This window comes from Leiobunum rupestre, chromosome 10 (genome assembly GCF_980474605.1).
Source record: "Leiobunum rupestre chromosome 10, qqLeiRupe1.1.hap1, whole genome shotgun sequence".
NCBI classification, from domain to species: domain Eukaryota; kingdom Metazoa; phylum Arthropoda; class Arachnida; order Opiliones; family Sclerosomatidae; genus Leiobunum; species Leiobunum rupestre.
Genome location: NC_143393.1, coordinates 40,563,989 through 40,587,037, shown reverse-complemented (window position 1 = coordinate 40,587,037; position 23,049 = coordinate 40,563,989). Strand labels below are relative to the sequence as shown.

General features: G+C 37.9%; 2 protein-coding genes across 2 annotated transcripts in view; both read left to right on the top strand.

Moving 5' to 3' along the window:
• Nucleotides 1-23,049, top strand: part of LOC149925857 (uncharacterized) — a 153,682-nt gene that overhangs the window by 40,436 nt on the left and 90,197 nt on the right. The gene's annotated exons all lie outside the window — the stretch shown is intronic.
• LOC149925858 (uncharacterized) lies at nt 7,080-21,467 on the top strand. Its single transcript, XM_090160825.1, has 4 exons — nt 7,080-7,273; nt 17,277-17,610; nt 17,680-18,278; nt 21,396-21,467. The coding sequence occupies exons 2-4, from the start codon at nt 17,592-17,594 to the stop codon at nt 21,465-21,467; spliced, it is 690 nt and encodes a 229-aa protein (XP_090016951.1). The 5' UTR covers nt 7,080-7,273; nt 17,277-17,591.

Genomic DNA, 23,049 nt, shown 5'->3' with positions numbered 1-23,049 from the left:
TACCTCGAATAGACCATAGAGAGAAATATAAGCCTTATTGGATTGCGCAGACGAGAAATGGACAGCTGACAGCCCTGTGAAAGGGCATGGACATTCATTCCTCTTCTCCGAAAAAGTACTTCAACACCTGCGATTCCAAGATGGACCTTTCCTGCCATCAAAGTTGTACAAGGTCTTGTTAAAAAAGTGTTTAAGCACGAATGAAGAAACGCCTAGATAGAACGCTAAGAGCTGAAATACAGGGTGTTTCAAATGGTTATGCAAAAATTTGAAGGAGTTGTACAGGGTTCGTACACAACCTGGATATCGTGGAAAACCTGGATAAGTCAGGGATCTGTAAAATGGAGGGAAAATGTCAGGGATAAGTCAGGGATTTAAATAATTTAGTACAAATACAGGGATTTTAGTTAGTCAACCAAACTACACATAAACAAATGTCCAAAAATATAACAAAAAAGGTCAGGAATATTGGCAAAAATTGGTCAGGGATAACCTGGAAAAGTCAGGGATTTTAGATCAAAAATTTTCGTACGAACCCTGTTGTAGGGGGTGAGTTGAGAAGTATGCCTGTTTTTCTACATTTTCCTACGATGAGTAAAAAGAGCGCCAGAGAGCTTCAAAGTGTGGCCTACTAGCCCCTAGAAGTAGGCTGCCACAAGCGCAAAACCAAGCAGCGGGGATACGTGAACATTAAGTTTTGGGTTCGTGTGATAAGTAAAAAAGCACTTTGTAAACAGCGTAAAAAGGTAACTTAAACAGTATTTAAAGTCCCTTCTGCTTGGTTTTGCGCTAGTTGCAGCCTACTTCCAAGGGCTAGTAGTCCACACTTTGAAGCTCTCTGGCGCTCTTTTCACTCATCGTAGGAAAATGGGACAATACAGGCATACTCCTCAACTCACCCCCTACAACTCCTTCAAATTTTTGCATCAGATTTGAAACACCCTGTATAGTTTTCGCATCTTTTTAAATTCATGTGGTATTTCCCATTTTCAAACTGTTTTCATTCTCTGGTTTTATACCGATAATATAGCACATTACTCTGTTATAATTATTTGAATATATTAACTAATCTCATTCTTAATTTCAAAATCTGCTTAATAAACAGAATTTAGAATAATGTTATGATGTCTTATTAGTAAATCATAAATAAACAACTATTGGTTACAAATTGGCGATTAAAAACAAACAGTAGTTTAGGAATGTAACAAAAGATTAATTTTTTACGAATATTTTAGTTTTTTCCCAATTATTTAAATATTCTATATGAGGTCCAAAATCTGTGTTGAAATGAGTGAGGTTTATTATTTTGATGTTTTCAATGAGATACGATCCTCTAACATAAAATTCTATTTCGTTTTTGATGAATGTTTATTTTTATGTTATTATTCAGATGACCGTGAAGCAACTAACGATTTTCAACAGATGTTTAAAAAATTTGGTTAATCTAATTATGATACAGTTGAAAAAATCTCGGAGTTAGCAGAGCAAATACCAGACATCGAGTGACTTTTGAAGTCATTAATTCAGGTGGCCGGGTTACAATGCGTAGGAGGGTGGTGGCAAGCCCTGCAAGCCACGCGAGCCAACAGCTCCCTACACTCACTATTACCGTTAACCTCGACAAGTTTTTATGGAAGGGGAAACCGAAGAACTCGGGATAAAACTCCTTTAATCAGTGGGGAGAGAACCAGCAAACTCAAAGCGGAAAAGTTGCTCCGAGTTTTCACCCAGTGCCACAAGCTGCGAGGTGAAAGTGCTAATCACAACTAGAGGAGCCGGGTTCGATCCCAGCTTGTGTCACTGGGTGAAAACTCGGAGCAACTTTTCCGCTTTGAGTTTGCGAGTTATCTAACCAATGGCTAGAGGGGTTTTTCCACGAGTTCTTCGGTTTCTGATTTCCATAAAAACCTGTTGAGGTTAACGGCAATAGTGAGTGTAGGGAGCTGTTAGCTCGCGTGGCACGAAGGGCTTGCCACCACCCTCCTACGCATTGTAACCCGGCCACCTGAATTAATGGCTTTAAAATTCGCTAGATGACTTGAGCCTAAGATGGTGCCTTGGTATTAATATAGCTGATTATTATTATGTTGGTTCTACACTTATAAAGCAGTTTATTTAGAATAGAAAACTGAATGGAAGCAGCTTTTAACTTTTACCACTGTAACCGTTAATTTATAATATATATTATAAATATATTTGAATGGTATTGTTTTTGTTTTAGTATTCCAATTTCTTCCCTTCTTAAGGTCAAAAGGTCAAAATCCAGTGGTGCGCGTAATATAAATTTGATTAAAAACTACCCTACCATAAAATGGTAAATATATTCTAAAAATAACTGTGACCATAAACCATAAAATGCCAATAATCAATATCATAATAAGATTGACTGAATTTATTTCAGTCAACTTTCAAATTTAGTCGAACACTAGTCGGATCAACCTGGCATTTAATTATTATCTCAAAATTAGGGATTTTAGCTCCTATAATAACACAGTATTTCCAATCTACGAATTAAAAAAAACGAATAAAATAAACAAGATATAAATTCAGTGGAGCGTCCCCAGGCGGCGGATAGGCGAGAAAATAGGTTTATTCCAGGGATAAATTGAATCGCATCGCGTGAGCATACATTTGGTCCCTTCCCTTTCAATGGAGCATTAAAATTGTCGAAAATGGGATTTTCCGGATCGAGAACGAAGTGCTTTTTTCTGGCACAAAAGGTGAGGATTCTATGGATTTTTTCGGGAACTCGATTTGGCCGAGAAATCAAGCGGGAGCTGAAAGAATTTTACCCGGAATGAATTAGATCGGAAGAAATTGGAAAAGAGTTAGAGAGAAGGGTGTCTATCCGGTGATTGAGAATTTCATTCTCAATCACCGGATAGACACAAAGAGCTTGGCTCCCGCCGTTCACCCGCGCCTATCCCGTTCCTCCCCCCACCCGCGCCCCCATCTCAATCACCAGAATTTCCAATCACCAGAATTTCTAATCACCAGAATTTCTATTCACCAGATTCTCCCGTTCACGGGTTGCTTTCCCCCAACCCCCCATTCACTGGATACTTTATCTCTCGTTCACCAGCTCCTTTCCCCCATTGCGTTCACCCCTTCTAATCACCAGTTGCTTTCCCCCATCCCCATTCTCCAGAATTTGTTTTCCTCGCTCAGATATCTGGAGATTAGATTTTTACCCGTTTGCTTATCGCTTCAGAACTCCTTAATTTCTAATCTCTAGGCAATAATAACAAGTTATTTTCAATTTAATTAATTTCCAATTTTATTTTACTTTTAATTACATGATTGCGTAAAACAGGTTCTAATATTAGACCGACATTATAAATAACGCGTTTAAATCGCATTTTATCAATATAAAAAAAATTAACTCGATCTTCGTAAGGAATATGTACAATTTCATTTAATGGGCTGAAACGAACTACCTTCTGCAAGTGCGGATTGTATAAATAATTTTAATAAAAGTTCTACCTCACCACGTCTGACCGGAATAGATATGAAATCGTCATCCTCCAGTGCCGCTGCCCTTGGTGGTGCCGGGATCTCCCATTCTTGCGAAAGGTACTTTTTTTCCGATGGTGAATTATCCCTCGACGGACAGTGTGGAAAGAATCTAGCATGTTCCCATTCTGGTACGTCTCCTGATTCCCATCCTTCTAATACGCCATGGCACTTGTAACATCGTACTTCATCGCCCCGCTGAATATAGTAGAATCCAGCCTTCGCTAGTTGTTCCTTAGTAACGTGGGGGTTTCTCCAGTGACGAAAAGTTTCAAGTCGATACGCTTCGATGTCCATACTGTAAACTGATAGTTTCTATAAGCTATTGTCAACATTCTTAAGCCTAATTGGTTAAGCCTAAATTTCAATAAATGTTTTTTCTATTTATTTTGGTTAGACTCTAAGACTATTTGACTAGAATCTAAGTCTATTTACTTCAATTTAAACAAGGCCTAATTTCCCTCTACAGTAAAATAATAAAGTCACTTACTTTTACGGAAATCCTTAAGCCTTTGCCTGTAAATAGAGTCGAGAAGGCGGGGTACGGAGCGCGAAAATCTACGTGTCTCTTCTCGATGAGGTCCAGGAACTAAAAGAACGCTGAGTCGTATATCTAGAGATCAAATAACACTCGAAACTTCAAGTAAATCCTGATTTCTCATTGGCTGAAACCAATTGACGTCACGGGAGAATGTAAAATGTAACCAAAAATAGAGGTTACTGCTCATCGGTTAGCGAAAAAAATTCGTCACGTGTTAAATTAGGCAAATTAGAATAGCTGAAAATACATTGCGCTTACTTCGCACTAATTTACTTCTGATACAACTTTGATAAAAATTAATCCTGTTTCGGGGGGAACCCCCCAGGAGGAAATCTTAGAGACTATTAACTCGGTAGAATACACTATTTTAGCAATTGCAATTGCATATAATCCTTGTTATTGTAATGTTTGATATATACTGAAATGATTATTGTTGGATAGGAAAATAAAAGAATCGTGATAAATGTTAATTTTTTTATTATAAAATAATTGGGACGATGAGTAGTATCCTACTGGAATGTATTTCGCCCTCATCGTCCCAATATAATTGATGTTCCCAGACTTGAAGAAGCTTCCTGGGCTCTCCAACCTCAAAGCTAACAGAACAATACATAAAATTTTAACTTTAGTACAGTATAAATAATTCGTGAAATTTAATTTATTACCTTATTCTAATCTCAAATTTAATTGTATCATCGCTCGCGCTTTGCAATACAATTCCCTTCAATTCTTCAATTCTACATGAAGAAAATTAAAATCTAAAATTTTTGTTCTAAAAGTTATTTAAATCTTAAAATAATATTTACCTCATTTTGATTTCAATTTAGTTTTTGCTCCAAGCAAAGAAAAAGGTTGGAATAATTTGTTCTAATTGATTTACTCCCTTTTTATACCATTTTCCATCCCCACCAACTCCTAGCCCCTATATCCTATCTCCTTCTTTTCCGTGATGAAATCTAAGTTAGTGATTGAGTGTGGAATCTATTCAGTGTGTAAATAAGTGGGTAAAGTCTGTAAATTTTTCCATTGGTTAAATAGTGTTCGTAGATAATTAATTTCGTGAGACTGGGAATTTCCACCATCTTCCTCTTAGCGTACGTCACGAGAAGATGGTTTAGGTTCGTGCAAAGTCTAACAAATTTACAGATAAGAGTCCGCATTGTAGTACGTTCTTGCATTGGACTGGTTGACTTAACGAAATTCTGGAAAAAAAAGGGTAAGCGATTTTCAATAAAGAGTCTTTTTTTTGTTACGTTTTTTTAAAGTATTTATTAAAAAAGTTACATAGGAAAAATTGTTTACAATTGTTTTTTTCGCGTACATGAGTTTATATTATTAAATAAAATGGCAGAGTCAAATTTCAATCTTTTTTTTTTTATCATTACAAGACCCAAAGCTAACTAAATCCCTGTTAAATTATCTAAGGCAATGTTTTTTTCACCAATCTTATTTTGCGTGTACTAAAGATATTTTGTTAATGACGGGTAGAAAACATATTTCAATGGTTCAAGACGGTCACAGATTTCAATGACTTTTAGAAAGTACTTTAAATAGAACGTACAGGAATAATGCAATAATATATTTCTACCAATGTTTTGTTTTCATGCTAGATTGCGTAAACCACCCACGTTGTCCTAACTAGTTTACCAATACTTTCTGATTCTATTTTAATTTTTTTGTTTTTGGATGGTTTATTTTATTCGAAAGTAAATGGTTTGGCGCCCATAGAAGCGCGCGCATGTTTTCGAGAGAGGTCGGGTCATATCTCTAAAAGATACCAGATAGCGTGGGAATATATTGTTTTATCCTCTGGAACCGGATTTTTTCCAGTCAGTCACCATACCTCTCTCTCTAGCTAATGGATTCGCTAAATTCGATGTGATGATTTTTCTAGCATGATTTGCGAAAGATAAAAATATCTTGCTGTCGTTTTTTTCCCAATTTTTGGAAAACTTTTGGTAGTACGTTTTTGTACTCTGTCCTTTAGTTCTATGCAAAATATACATTACGCAATATTCGCCGCAAACGTTACTAGTTAGTCCTTGCAATCGTCTTTTGCTAAATGTCCACGTCTTACACATTGAATTTAAATATTTTCTGATTGTGGGTAAAAATGGGGGAAGCCCCATTGAATCAAAATAGAATCCCCGTTTTCGGCCATCGACGTAGACGCAAATCCAATGAGAACCTGTTTCGCCCCTTTTATCAAAATTAATGATAAGCGATTGCGGATATTTCACCATGGGTTTTAAATTATCTGAAGAAAACACGCCTAAAAAGTTCGGTGTTTTATACAGTGCCTGAGATAAGTCCACGTTTGTCGTAGTCATTTTAATAGTCTCGAATAATGTTCCTATTTTTATCTATCTGTAAACAAGATTGAAATTCAGCGTACACGATAACGACCGTAGAATCTTTTAAAGGGGTACCAAATCCTAAATCTAAACGTAGTTGCCCTCTCTTTACGGGGTTCCAAAACGTGACGTCACTGGCCGAATTGTCGGGGGTTAAATCAAAAGCATATAGGGCAAAGCCTAGAGGAAAGTGAGCCAACGCAATGTGATTTCCCCCGTCTTGGTAGAGTATCCCAGATCCCGAGAATAGCGAATGATAGGCCAGCGTAAATTGTTTACTATTAAAATTAGGGGTCAACGCTTTCGAAGGGATTTGTTCGTTATCAACGTATAGAGCCAGATAATTTAGGTCGAAATTTTCAAAATTATAAGGATTAGACTTAACGGAGCCCTTATACGCTTTGTTGGTGGCTAAACCAATAATGACTCTGTTGGGCATCGGACCTAAGAATATATTGTCAAAACTATCGTTCTGAATAGAACTAGCTAATGTTTTAACTTTAATTTCAGTACGAGTAAAGGGATATTTGGCATTGCTACGTAATAATCCTTGCTGATGGGCTAATAAAATTTTAGGCATAATTTTAACTTTACGTACAATTAGAGCAGCGTCTATAAATTCGACTTTATACGCGTCGACAGAGTCGCTAAAAAGGGTAAAATTATCGCTATTTCTAGTGAGTGAAACCTTAAGTTGTACGCCATTAATTAAATATTTGTTGAAATTAAAAATGTCACAAAAAATGTTCCCGTAAAGTTCAATTTCTTTTGATTCAGCAGCTAGAACCTGACGTTTTATGAATCCGGCGTTTGTTATCAGATCCATACTTCCAGCCGTGTCATCGTACCATCCAGATGTCGCAAGGTGAGTGTTTTTTGCATCGTACCCAAAGTTGAGCAAGGTTTCGATATAGGCCCTATAGGGGTAATTTGAGGCCGATGGTGAAACCGTCGTATCATTGAGTTTCACTTCGCATTGTTTGAATAGCGAATGCAGAGAATTGTTCACGAGCGAAACGTTAGACCCGGCATCCAAGTTGTCACCGTTGGTTTTGACGATTTTTACTTTACAATATATCATTGTCATTGCCAAATCTGTGTAAGAGTCTCCCGTACCCGGTACCACGAATTCGATGATAGAACTGCTGTCGATAGATGAAATTGGCTTACACCATACCGTTTGACCTTTTTCAACGCTGAGTTGAGTTGGTAGTTCGTTGAAAATATTTAATTCGCTTTTAAGTACTTCCATTTTTTTTAGAGAGCAAAAATATCGCGAACCGTACGCGTGAACTTGCGGCGTTTAACTGAACTCTTTTTCTTCTTCAATGGTTTCTTAGTAGTTTTTCTTCTCTTGCGACGACCCGAACCTTCTTGCGCTGCCATTTCGTCCACAGTTTCTGTCATTCGTTTATTGGCTGACGTTTTTAAGTCCTGACCTTGCAAGACGTCTCCGAGTACTTTCTTTCCTGTAGAAAGAGCCCTTTTTCCCACGTATTTGGCAGACTGTTTTAGGAATGGGAATACAAACCTAGCTAGCCCTGAAAAAAAGCTACCAATTCCGTGTCCTTTTTGTCCCGCAAACCCAGAGAAATAAGGTAAATCTACTCCTCCCCCCGCCTGATTTAAATAATATTGCATGTAGGGACAATTTCTATCAACGTACTGATAAGCCATTCTTTTTTTTTTTACTGAGCTCGTCGTAAATGTACTTTACACGTGACTGAACCAAACTGAAATGGCACGAATTCACCTAAACTAGTTCTTATATTAATGTCGATACAGTCAAAATAATTTCTACTCAGTTTAAGGTAATGCGGAGAATCGAAAGTTTTTGAAACGGTTGATCCATTGGGGGCGTTTTGGTCTACAACAATTGTTCGCAAAAGGGGGGCTAATGTATCCCCAACCATTTCATTTCCTACCAAATCGGAATACACGAACATAAGATCGGGGATGAATAAGTTTAATTGCATAGGGGAATCTGATCTGAATGCTACCTTAGGTGAAATATCAGTAACATTATCTCTAAATCCTAAAATTTTCCTCAACTTTGGCGATAACTCGAGTTGATAATAATGTTTACTATAGGAAGTGTATTGTACGTGTCCACTTTCTAAACTATATTCAAATTTTCCTAATGAATCATTATCGAACTCTGAATTAGCGCTTTCCTTTAAATCAAGGTTCAAACTTTTAATACTTTCATTAAGTACTGCCAAAAGTTCATGAGGATTTTTGTAGTAGCCCTGAGGTATCTCGCGGAAGTCGTAGGTATATTTGTAATCTACTATGTGGGCTGGAGGTTTCGATAGTAATTCCTTAATTTCTATTCCACATCCCATTGGCTCGCTTACGTTATAAAAAGATAAAGGATAAATAATTTCTACCAGAGCAATTTCCCAATCTCCGCGTAAACTAATGGGTTTGGCCAACGTTGTAGAATACGAGGCTAGAGTATTTTCTGAATTATTCTTATTCTTATCTCTAGTATTACTAGGAAGAGTTATGTAAATCCCAGACGTCATCTTGATTAACCCAACTATTAAACGATGGAGGATATCCTAGCCAACTAACGTACAATTGTTTTACTCCGTTTTTAGTTCTCTGACGTAAAATCTTGTTTAACTTGAACGAACGAGGCGCACTGACCTTTTGAAGCTCTCGAAAATAGAACGTTCCTTTTATATCGGTTTCTGCCAAGTCTTTTATTTTATAAACGGGTGGATGTCTTTTAACTATAGCTACGACTTTAAATATTTCTTCGGTATAATTAGCTTCGAAACCCTTTTGAAATATCATTTTAGTTGTATTTATTCTAACCAAATCCCCTACTTGGAATTGCGGTTTCATTTTCAGTTTCTTGGCATAATATTTAGAGTAGATATTATTGTACACACGTAATACGTTATTTTCCGAAACGTCATTAGGGGCCATTTTAATTGAGCTATGATAAGAGGAATTGTACGCTTCGACCAAGTCCTGTAAGACTTCCAAATATCTATTTGTGGAGTGATGGGTAAAATATCTATACATTTTTGTTTTTAACGTTCTATTAAACCTTTCTACGATAGAGGCTTTTATTTCGTCATTTTCGGTACTAAAAAATTTAACTTTATTCTTTTTGAAATATCCTTGTACTTCTTTATTCCTAAATTCCGTGCCCTTGTCCGATTGAAATTTATATGGAATTCCGTCTTTAAAAACAATTTTTATATTTTTCAAAACCTCTTTCCCCGATTTAGTTTTAAGAGGTAACCCCCACGCTTTTCTACTAAAACAGTCTATAATTGTTAAAATGTATTTGTATCCGTCATTATCTGCCTCTAACGAGCGCATATCGTTAATATCAGCCTGGTATTGTTCCCTTATATTACTAATTACTATTTTATTTCGTTGAAACTTTTTATATTTCGGCCTATGCATCGTAAAAGCGTCGATTCCTCTTAACCATTTTTCTACAGTTTCCCTACTTAAGCCGTGAGACTTTACGGACTGGAATAACCTTTCAGCGCCTCCGAAAGAAGCCGGATGCTTCGGGTTAAAATATATTTTTTCTAAAATAGCTTCGCCCATACTTTAGACTTTTGCGCGCGACTCCTTGTTTGTTTATAAGAGTGAAGAGAAGAGTCAGACGTGGAGGAGGAGTGATCTCGGTTAAGGCTACGAGTGGGACGGGGCTTATCTGTCCTGCGCGCACGCCCACTTTGAGGAACCGGATACTCGCGTTTAACGGGAGAACGTCGTTGTCGGGTTCTCGGAGCTAGCGGGGAGGGAAAGCCTTGGATTGCCGGTGAAGAGTTAAATTGGGTTAAATTGGAAATAAACGCGAAATATCCGATAGGTTTTGGGTGGGTTTTAGGATTTAAATACGCTTTGGTAATTTCGCTAATATTGGAACCTTTAATAGGTCGACCGTTTATTACGAGCTCCCCGTTTTCATCCCACCGTATTCTTTCGGGTACAGTTTCCAACTGATCCACCATGCTTTGCGCTTTTTGGTAATATATCAAAGGCAAATCGTCTATCCAGTCCCTACTTAGCGAGTCGAATGCGGGGGCAATTTCGATTTCTTTAGGAGCCGAAGCTTGCTTACGTAGATTTCCGTGTGTCATTAAAGCTTGTTCGTATAAAATCCATTTCGAGGCGTCGTCTAAATCTTTCATATTTAATATTTGGTCCATCTTAACGTCTAATTCAGAGACTGTCAGAGCGAGGGGGTGCGGGAACGGGTCTGGCTTTAAAACGCCGCTAGGGACGAGAATCATTTTTCTGGCGTGTTTCATTGTTTACTACCAAATATAGAACCAAGAAGGGTTGAAACGACGGGTAGAAGAAACGAGAAAAATCCGCCCCCAGACTGAACTAACAATTTCTTTTTACTTTTCCAAGCTACCCGCTTACTAGCTAGTTTTCGAAGGGTATTTTTATGACGAGATAACCTGGTTTTTTGGGTATTTGATAGTTTTACGTTACCAATTAAAGTGTTATGAATACATTCACTGATAGCGTCTATGAGGGATTTGTCGGCTTTAGCTAAAATGGCTTTTCTTTGAACGGGTTTGCAACGACCGAGATATCGGAGAGCGTCTCTCTCGATACGTACTCTACGAGACATGATTCATAACTGATTGAAGTTACGAAATGTAAGTTCTATTTATTTATTTAGGGAGATAACCGTAGCACGTTTCTCCCGGTAAAATATTAGTCAAGACTCTTTGATCTTCGGGACAAGTTTGAGTTAAATTGAATACTAGGTAACCGTGAGGTCTCGAAGTCGCGTCTTCGTAAGCGTCAACTACAAAACGCCACTTATCAGGGAACATTTGTCTAGCGAGATAAGCCACTTGCTGACGGTCTCGGGGACTTTTCAATAAAATTATGTAATGCGAATTCAGGGATATGGATCTGCTATCTTTTGATTGATGGAATAAGTTCTGTGTAATAAAAATAACGCTTAGAGAACGGTGATGGGTGCCTTTCACGAATAAATCACCAATTTGACCTTTACTCTCGCTCATCTGGTCGTCGATAACTAATAATATAGGATCTTTTCCGTCATAATCAGATAAAACAGGCAATCCTTCTTTAAAAACTACCCTGTGCTTCATTTTATCGTATAGAGCTTGCCATTCTCCGTAATACCAATGTATTTCTTTGAAACCCGGAACAAACATTTCCTCTTCGTGATTAATTATAGATTCAATTAAATAGCTTTTGCCACTCTGACTCGGGCCTGCCGTTACGCAATTAAACGGATGAATAAATTGCATGGTTATCTCTCTTCGAGTACTAGCGTACAAATGAAAATGTAAATTAAAATTCGGTTAAATTTATGGGACTCTTCAGCGGAGGAAAAATATAATCGAATAACCTATTTCATCCCTTACCCCGTATAGGTTTGATATTCACATTAGAGTCGCAAGACTATATTTACTTTAGAGTCGTAAGACTGAAACCTATATTCACTTTAGAGTGGAGAGACTAATTTTAAACGAGAATTAGCGATTGGAGGGCTCTACGTCCCCGGCCTCAGGAGCAAATAGATTCGCTTTATAGCCGTAGGGTACCGTAGTGAAGTCGTCCAGTAACCGTACCTTGTCTACGACGGGTCTATAGATTTTAGTACGGTCGACGGAAACGACCGTATGATCGGGTAGACGCAAAATCTGCCTCGGCTGGGGTACGGTTACTGGCTCGTTCGTTTCTCCGTCGACACCTATTAATCTTTTAAGCGTGTCCATATTAACCAAATCTTTAATGCCTTGATTTATACGGAACCCTTTGACTTTCATTTCGTAGGAGACTTTACCGGTCGTAGGGTTCAGTACTTTAAAGGCGTAATTTTTTGCGCCACCTGTTGCCAATTCTTGGATGTACGAGCCTTTTCCGTACTTTGCCAACTCATCGGTCATGTCTCCGAGATAGTTGCCCGTATCAATCTCTATTCCATCTCGTTCTTTTAGATAAATGCAACTATCCGTATCATAATAATACGTAAGCTGGCCTAATCTCCTTAAATAAGAGTATAACTTGATCCTAGCCATTGCGGTCGTATAGGCAGCAATTACTACGTTCGTGTTTGGGTAAACAAGATCAATATCTTTCAAAAACGCCCACTTGATCACGCAATGCGTTTGACTTAAGGGAATAACCGATTTAACTTCTATGTCTGGGTCTAAGAATAAATCGAAAAATTTTTTGGGATCGCTAATAATAGCCGATTGGTCTTTGCGAGGGTTTAAACCAAAACGACCCCAAAAAGAGTTAAGACAAAGCTTCGCGATGGTACGAAGACCAGGGTTCTTTTTAATATTGGTAGGATCAAGTTTTACTCCTTCCTTTTCGTAATATTCGTCAACGTATTTCTTAATCTCTTCATCGGTCTCTATTCCCGCGGGTAAGCCGCTGGATTCCTGTTTGAGTTTAAGAAACGCGTTGACGTACTCGGAGAAAAGACCGCCCTCTTTCGATATCGGGTCGTATTTTACTACCTCGTATTCCCAAATTTCGTGAATAGAAATGACCTTGTAACCCATTTCGATTGCCAACTGTACCTCGTCTGCAACCCAAGTACCAGTTATTTGTCGCTCTGAGTCTTCGTGGGGACAATCCTGCTGGTTTCGAGACTCACTACATTTTTGGCAGTTGGCAAACACTAGTTTCGATCCTATTCTTTGGGGTAAAACGGGATGGTAGAGAGCTTGAGGCGGTAACATTGTGGCTTTTATTAATCCGTTTACGGTAGAAATGTCAGGGAAAGGAGCTTTTACATGTATTTTAGGGTGTCCCACGGGTAACTTGCAATACTTGTTACACCACGGATAGAGTGAACAAATATCAATGTATTTAATTTCCTCCCCCTCTTTACACTTGTGATGTAATTTCAAGGCTGACGTACGTCCTCCGAAAAAGGCTTCGCGGGGGCGGATTGGTTCTTTAATTTTTAATTTTAAATTTTCGGTAGAAAGATATGCGTTGATGGCGGGGTTAGTACTCCGCTCAGCTTTGAAAGTACATCCCCATTTTTCATGGACAGTGTATCCCAATTGTTTCAAGCGGTTAGTGGTAGCAATGGTTGACGCGTATCGCGAATTATGGGTCTGAGTGTTGTCGCCGTATAACGCTAAGTTTCTATTGATAGGAAAACACTTTTTACACCCGTGAAAATAACATCCGTGATATTGAAACACTTCGTTATCGAGAAGTCCGTCCACGTTAATGTTAAGAATTCTAGGTTCAAATCCATTAAAAGCAGACTGAATTTCCTTCCCTCGTAAGTGAGACATCCATTCAAGCCATTCGATCGCTACAAAACTCTGGTTGCAGTTCATACGATAGCCGAAAGGGGGCACTACACCAATCGTATCGGACTGTAAAAAGTGTTTCCTAAAGATAAAACTGCATACTCCCGCAATCGTTATCGCAGTTAAGAACGGGTCTATTTCAAATTTATCCATGAAAATAGAACGATATGATAAACAGCCTTGCAAAAGAATGTTTACGTCCTGGCGACAGTACCGGATTAAATCTCTTTTATAATCAAAATAATTAAAGTTGGGGTCCGAATTTCCGCAAGCTTCGGACCGGGAATCGTTATACCACTGGATAAATTCATCGTAGGCCTTACCGCTTAAACGATTAGGGTCGTACGCGTCCATCGGAGGCATGTCATTATGTAGTACGTAATTGGTTTCGTTCGAACGGGCTGGATCAAATTCATGGTCTACGGTATTAAACAGTAAATGCGGGAAATGTCCCTTATTTAAATTATTATCTAAACCAAATGTGGAAACGAATTGAGAAAGGGCAAAGGGCATAAAATTTAAGGAATCTAAGAATTTTAATTTTTTATACTGTACATTCATGAATTTGGTCCCGTCTGTCAAGACTTTAGGGGTCCACTTTAAATCGACCATTTTACGTACTATAAATTGCGCGTCGTAACCTTTAGCGTTATGGGCAATACATATTATCTTATCAGCCACTCTGTTAAGCGTACGAAGATACTCTAGAAAGTCGCCGACGGGGTCTTTTGAGAGAAATATTTTCTCCCGAGGACCACTACCGCATTTAGCGCATGCGTACTGACTATCTTTTTCTTCGAAACAGAATTTACACGCTTTTTGTGAGACGCATAAAATTGGTTCGTGAATCAAAGCATTGGCGTCAGTACGATTTGTTTGTTTACATTCCAAGTCATAAAAAACAAAGACTTCCGTTTTTGGAGTACTTCTCTTAGTTGGTGGTGATTGTTCATTGTCGGAGTCGTGGACCCGTTTATTATTGCTATTTATTCGAGAACGAGTAGTTTTATCGGCAGAATCTTTACGGTCGGTCTCTAAAGGTTGCATGTAACATAGATGACCTGCGGGGTTAAACTCACTACACGAAAGACAATAGGTCTCTCCGCAAACGTGTACTGCCTTACGCTTAAACATACTGATAAATTTTCCGCAAAGATTACAAACGTAAATTTTATTACATAAGGGCTCGGGTCCTGATAAATGGTAATCGTAACAATTTTGATTAGGGAAAACTCTTAAACATGTTTGGCAAGTTATTTTATCTACGTCCTTCCTGCAATCTTGTTTTCTACAACAAGCGTGACAGAAAAGAAGGCATTTATGGTCAGCGAGATGATTAAAACCTACTAAACATTTTTCGCAAAAGTAATTAAACGCGAAAAGGGGTTTGGGGTTAGTAATTACGTTGAAATGTGTGTCAATATTTAGAAGATAAAGACGTTTGCGGAGAGGTCCTTCTAGTTCCCTCTCTTCTTCGACGTCGCCGAAAATAACTAAGGGTACGGGATCGCGTAATCGAAAAACGATAATACTGTATTCGGGCAAGATTTCTTGGAACCGAGTTAAAGCGTCCGGACCCGCGCATTCTTCGTCTGTTAATGCAGAATAAGCCAAAAGGGTCCTAGCTTCGCGGGTCTGTAATAGCATTTCAATATTTTTTCCTCTACACTGTCTTATAGTAGTATATTTTCTTTTAAGTTCTCCATCATTTTTATTTTCCATGTATTCTCTATGAGCTATGGCTACTACAAGAGCGCGTGCTAAACAAATTTTATCCTGGTTATTTATCGTTATCGTGCAATGTTTATAAAAAGAAAACTCTTTTTCAAGGGAAATCCCTAACCCAACTGATCTAATTCCTCCTTGCGGTAATCTGACTCGATTAAACGTAACCGTAACTATTCCTTCAAAAAAACTACCATCGTTCTCGGATCTATAGCTTTTTTCATCGATATACGTCATCAACCATTGCAAGTCTAATTGGTCCCGACGCCGGAAACTGACGTTAATTTGAAAACCGGGGTTAGTGACGTTCACGAATGAAACCGAAACCATATCTGAAGGCAAACAGTCCTCTAATAGGGTTTCCATCAATATATAAATACCATTTTCTATATTATTTTCTAACCGGACATTTAAAGTCCGTCCCATTAGTCCAAAATTTAGGAAATTTTGGATATTATTATTCAATATTTTAACAGAACCTGGTAAATTAGGAAAGGACGGAGGCGTTATTGGAACGTCAACCAACCCACCTCCAACTTGAGGAGGAGGAGGAGGAGACGAAGTGGGGGCAGTCAAATTTGCGTTCTCGGGGTTCGCGTTTTTCTCAGCAGTCTGAGACGATGGAGGTGAATACTGCGGAGCTCGTGAGGGGCCTGCGACCGCTATAGGGTCATTATTACGCTGAGGGGAAATATTATGAGGTGGCCTACTACTACTACTACTACTAGCCGTACGAGCAGCTAACAACGCTTTAGCTTCCTCGAACATTTCGGCTGCCCTTGCGGCTGCGGCTGCAAGTTCCTCCGCGTCCCGTCGGGCAACTTGTACGTTCTCAGCTAAGCGCTGAATGCTGTCCGTACTGAGGGACGACATGATAAAATTATCTTCCAAAGATAAAGAGTGGCATGTGTCATCTGATTCTAGAAAGGGTGAGGGAGCATCCATAGGCGTATACGAGGGCGAAAAACGTACTTCGGCATGTGGAATAGAACTAGGTCTTAAAAGGGGTGAAGGTAAATTATCGATAGGGGGCGAACAGATTTGATGGGTTAGTTGATATTCTCTAAGATAATCTCGTACCATTGTCATTTCTTTTAAACGTTCCAATTGCGAATCAGTTACTGTAGTTAAGGAAAGGGTAGGGTCTTGGGTATCAGTTAAATCTATTATTTCCATTTCTGGAGAATCGGGTAAAGTTACTATGGGTACTTCCGGGAACTCGTTATCAGTTATATCAATCAATTCAGGGGAGTCGATTATAATCATTTCCGGGGTATCAACTAAATTAATTTCTGGGTATTGTACACCTTTCATTTTAATGCCGATTTACTTAAACCTTATTCAAAAAATTACGATAAAAAAAATCAAAATAAACTTACGTAGAGAGAGAGAGAGCGCGCTTCAAAAATCCTGGTACTAGACGCACAAAGAACAACAATAGAGTGACGTTCCCCCGGTTCAGGCGCCCCCCTTATATAGGGCCTAGGGGAAGATAGTAAGCTTATCTCTTATTCCCAAAGAACTTGTTCAGTTCTCGAGAATATATTAGGGTTATGCTAAAATTTATACTTATTTTCGCAAAATATTCCATTTAACTTCATTTCCGATATGGACACTGAAGTACAAACATCTGCCATAATCACCGTCCTGAAACAACCTTCTAAAATTATAGCCGTAGTGATTATTTTAATTACAATTTTCTTATTTGAGTTCATTTTGTGGTATTTTGAAAACGTTTCTACCGTAAAATTGTAACTTTTTTCACTGTAGCTCACAAAATGGTATTAAAAGTATACTAATTTTATGTTAATTTCTATTAATTGTATTGTTTTCTAGGATATGATTGCATCACAAGCTCTCGAAAGGAAACTACAATGGGTTTTTTTTCTTCTTCCAAGTGGATTAATATGTGACGTCAATGGGGATAATTAGAGGCAGTTTCGAGCACGGGACGGTTTAATTTCGAGTGTCTAGAACTGTTATCTCAGAGAGAGAGAGCCGATAGAATTTGAGGGTTATTTGAAGTTTAGATCACGTGATGAATTAATCTCAACAAGATAGGAACTGATTAATCTCCCATGCGTCATTTCTCTCTGAGACGCTGAACTGAAAAGAAGTGCATCCGCTTTGCTCTCGTCATCTACCGTAAACATGGAAAAACGATCTATTGGTAAGCATTATTTTATTAATACTATTACTATTTCAATGGACAAAGGCTTAACATTTTCATTTTCTATAGCCGAGACGCATACCGTATCCAAACGCAGGGGCCAAGAAAGACGTATCAACATAAAAATCACGTTAGGAGGATCAGTCTACATTTCTTTTGGTTTCGACGGATCAAAATTACAAGTTCTCTTCTTCAAAAAATCGAACGAAAATATTCTGTTCCTGACCTCCGAAGCTTTCACCAATCTACTCTCTCTTTGGGGAGAGCTTTTCGCCGCTACGCAAACCGGAGCATCGTCTCTAACCCACAACATCATCGACTATCACGACAACAACGTATCCATCGTCGCCACTACCAACAACATCAAATTGAACTCTGCCTACGGTCATGTTCTGGATCTGGGAGCTCGCGAAATCGGTGAGTTCCAAAAAAAAATTGATTTTATTCGGTTTCAAATAAATCTTTTAAACGAACATAAAAATGTTATCGAATGCATGTACTTAGCTATTGTTAAAAACCTTAAAAAAATTCACGAATTATTATATGGAAAACCTTTCGAGGGTTTATTTTTGTACCCAGATCAATTTAATTCGTACCATCAAGTAAAATCTTATTTTGGCTGTTTTAAATCACCCTCGGAAGTACTACAAGATTTTACTAATTTACTCGTAGATAATCAATTAACCTGTAAACTTAGCTACTTTAATTTGTTTTCATTGTGTAATGCACAAGATAACCATCTAATGGAATATCTGATAGTACCTACTAACATGTAAACAAAGTTCTAAAATAAAATAAAAAATTAATTAAATTGAAAATAACTTGTTATTATTGCCTAGAGATTAGAAATTAAGGAGTTCTGAAGCGATAAGCAAACGGGTAAAAATCTAATCTCCAGATATCTGCGCGAGGAAAACTAATTTTGGAGAATGGGGATGGGGGGAAAGCAACTGGTGATTAGAAGGGGTGAACGCAATGGGGGAAAGGAGCTGGTGAACGAGAGATAAAGTATCCAGTGAATGGGGGGTTGGGGGAAAGCAACCCGTGAACGGGAGAATCTGGTGAATAGAAATTCTGGTGATTAGAAATTCTGGTGATTGGAAATTCTGGTGATTGAGATGGGGGCGCGGGTGGGGGGAGGAACGGGATAGGCGCGGGTGAACGGCGGGAGCCAAGCTCTTTGTGTCTATCCGGTGATTGAGAATGAAATTCTCAATCACCGGATAGACACCCTTCTCTCTAGAGTTCATGTAATGTCTGGAACGATAAGAAGTTAGAGACACCGAGGGGTCGGACATTCAAAGAAATCCCGTACACTTTCCAAGAAATCAGAAATCCAGCGTGGATTTCTTCAAAATCCGGATATTTTGAAATCCGGCGGGAAATTCTGAAATCCAACAATAAATCCCGAAATCCGACGAGAAATCGAGAAATCCTGAAACCCGACGATAAATCCCGAAATCCGACGCTAAATCCCGAAATCCGACGATAAATCTCGAAATCCGACGATAAATCTCGAAATCCGTCGATAAATCTCGAAATCCGTCGATAAATCTCGAAATCCGACGATAAATCTCGAAATCCGACGATAAATCTCGAAATCCGACGATAAATCTCGAAATCCGTCGATAAATCCCGAAATCCGACGATACATCTCGAAATCCGTCGATAAATCTCGAAATCCGACGATAAATCTCGAAATCCGTCGATAAATCTCGAAATCCGACGATAAATCTCGAAATCCGTCGAAAAATCTCGAAATCCGTCGATAAATCTCGAAATCCGTCGATAAATCTCGAAATCCGACGATAAATCTCGAAATCCGTCGATAAATCTCGAAATCCGTCGATAAATCTCGAAATCCGACGATAAATCTCGAAATCCGTCGATAAATCCCGAAATCCGACGATAAATCTCGAAATCCGTCGATAAATCCCGAAATCCGACGATAAATCCCGAAATCCGACGATAAATCTCGAAATCCGTCGATAAATCCCGAAATCCGACGATAAATCCCGAAATTCCACGATAAATCTCTAAATACAACTATAAATCCCGAAATCCCACGAGAAAATCCGAAATACCACGAGAAAATCTGAAATCCGGAACAAAAGTTAAAAAATCCGAAATCCAACAAGAATTCTTGAAAACCAACGTAAAATCCCGTATTCAAATTCCCGTTCACATTTTTAGTGAAAGTCCGACCTCTCGAGAGACTCTCTAAGAGCAAGACCTTTTTAAACAAAACAATTGTTTCGACGAAATCTTGTACCATTCAGTGGCGGTGATTCCGTGGGGGCTCTGAGCTCAGTAAAATTAAGGACATATAGCAATCAGGGATAAATTCAGTCTTTTTATATCAGTTATTCTAATATTGAAGATGCAAGTGACATTAAGATGAACTATTAATTTTTAGTTACATGAATTTTTGATTAAAAAATAATTTCTCCCTCAGGAATTTTTCCGATCGCCGCCGTGGGTACCCTTACGAAAATGACTCGATTGTGATATTAAATCAGAATAAAATTTAATTTAACACATTATAATATAATACATTATTATTTTTTTCAAAATACAATTTGATTTAAAAATATAGATCATACCAAATTAGATTCCAATCGGATTAAAGAACAAATTATCCAAATCGATTGGATTTAAATCGGGTTAAAAGTATTTGATCTAATCCATTTTGATTCCATTTGGAAAAAATATAATTTAATTCAAGAACATTTTAATTTCAGAATAAAACGCAATTTCATCTAAGTCAATTTATTTCCATTGTGGTTAAAAATGTTTTATTGAACTTAATAAAAATAATTTATTTACTTAATTTGATTTAGTTGTAGAAGTATAGATGTAGGTTTATTGTATACCTTTTCCAGGTGGTAGCTTAACCTGACTTTTCTACAATCTAAAGGTTTTCATGTGCCTTATTATATTTAATTTAAATATTTTAGTAAAAGTACAATTTTTCTATGTATCTTTGTACTTAAATTAAAAGTATTTGTTTTAATATTGGTGAGGATTTAGGCTGTCTTTTTAAAAATGAAACCATAAATATTCTTTATTGACATTTTCGTCTTGTCTTGTAGAGTTGAAAAGGTTTAGTGTTATAAAATGTGTTTGGATGTATGTGTGTATTTATTTATAAATTTTGCATTGATCCACCAAACGTAGGTCTTAATCTGTATAAACAATATTTATAATTGAAGCTTACATTAGACCAAGAAAGTATTTAAGTACTGAGAACTAACGAATTGGCCTTTCAGGCCCGTTTAGATGATCTACTGCTTAAACTCCTCTATATAATAGAAAACCTTTTCTTCTTCGTGCAAACTTGAACGTTTAGTTACGAAAAAATTCGATTTAACTAATAATTTATTTCGTGCCGCTTCAATTTAAACTGACTTTAAGAATTTAAATGTTGAATTTTTCATAAATAGCGAAGTACTCCGTAAATTATCAATAGGCGCTTTGATAAAATTGTCGTCGAGGTCAATTGTCTGTTATTTATTGCGGTTTATTTTTTTTATCTTCAAAGTTCTGGCAGTATGCTCGTGAGGAGGATGTAAGACAGCGTGGGATGGTTTAACAAAAGTTCCAACTATTTAGTCAAGAAAAACATTTTTAAACTAGTCTACGAGGTACAATTTCAATACCCTATTTTAGTATTTATTTGTGGCGCCATCTAGGGAGGTTTTCGAAAGCAAATACTAATTCAGTTATTAGAGGGACGGGAGAAAAAAGGAAATTACATACTAAGCATTTCACTTTTCTGATTGTAGATGGCGCATTGCCTTACGCCCGTTCTGCTTATAACCTCGTGTCGTCTGCAACAGATTCTGAAAACGGAATAATTTATATTACATTACAGAATTCATAGCAGACAACGCAAAATTTTAACCGAGAATAGCCCTAGATTTCATCTCGCTAAGCCTTACCGAGTGTTTCGGGAATACGGTCTGGCCTAAACTTCAGAAAACTCGCGCGTTCTCGATAGTCCTAAGTAAGTTCGTGACAAACCCATTTATACGCTCGCTTATACTTTTTTCCGAATGTACTGTTTTTTGAAGAGCTTATCTCGCCTATACTTGAAATAAACGACAATGAACCGTGTTGGCAAAGCGGGGGATGAAGTGAAGTTTCCGCTCTCGTAAGCCGTAGCCTTGTCCGATTGTAGAAATCTCTGATTTGAGAATAGAGTCCTTTTACTCAGTCCATCAATGAGAAAGCTTTTAAAAGTTCTATGCAGTGCTCAAAAATTCTTCGCGTGTACCAATGACTTAAATAAATCATTCTGTTTATATCGCTTTTAGGGAGAGTGTAAACGATATATATAAAATAGCTTGAAAAAATAAACTATCGAGCCAGAATTTAGATTTCGCATTCTTAAAGAAGCGCCACGGTGTCAGATATTGGAAAGATTTCCACCCGAATATTAAAGGGGAACGGCCAAGCTTTTTCAAATATCGCCTTATTTGCTTATCGAAAGATCAACAAGACGTTCAATATACTTACACGTACCTTATTTGGTCTTGAAAAATAGTTTTTAGCCTAAAAAGTTGAAACGCAAAATAACGCCAAGTATTTGAGTTTGAATTTTCGCCGCCATCTTAAGGTGTATCGCCAGCGCCAGCAGCACCTTAGGGAGCGATTTCAGAACTATCCTAACTTTTAAAATCGCGCAATTTAGGCTTAGGTCTCGTATAACTGGAACGCGCCGCGCGTGCAAAACATATTTTTTGCGTCTTCAGCAGCGCGCGCTTTTACGTTGTTTTTCTGTCTCACCGATTTCTCACCAGGTGTCGCGGCAGACGCGCGCTTTTCAATTTCCCGAAATTTCTGTATTTTATTAAAATTTAACCACTTAACAATTTTTTTACGCGATTTTCGCCATAAATTTTAGTTTTTAACGGGCTATAGGGATATCTAGCTGGTTAAAGCTTGACCGTGCCCCTTTAGGGCCTTATATCCTTAGTTCGTCATTTCGCATGTATGTGCTTGGTATTTGAGTGGACACGTTTCACGATTTTCTCGGGCGGGGCACTAGCGGCCGATACAATTTGAAGAAAGTAATATTTTGCTTAGGATTCGGATCCAGTAGTTTATTTTTCCACGCTTTTAACAAAAAAAAAAAGAGTTGGGCGTATATTTGTACAAGAACATAGCTATGTCGGAGGGTTTTTTGTGGATTATACGGAAAAACCAAATGAAAATAGCTCGATGCAGTGGCCATTTCGTAAAGTATACTGAGGGTCTCGCCACTTAAGAAATCTGCCGTACAAGTAGCGAGAAATCGAAACAATTTTTTTCTGGAAATCTAGAAATACGCAAGAAATATTGGAAATCTCGAGAGAGATAAAAATAAATATTTATTTTGGGAAATATTTCAAACATTTCGGATGAAATATTTGATATATTTTTTAAACATTTGGGATA

Excerpts from the sequence above, each read along its gene's own strand:
- LOC149925858 (XM_090160825.1), top strand. Across the intron at positions 18,279-21,395 it reads AAGATTTTACTAATTTACTC|ATGGCGCATTGCCTTACGCC; the intron begins GTAGATAATCAA and ends TTCTGATTGTAG.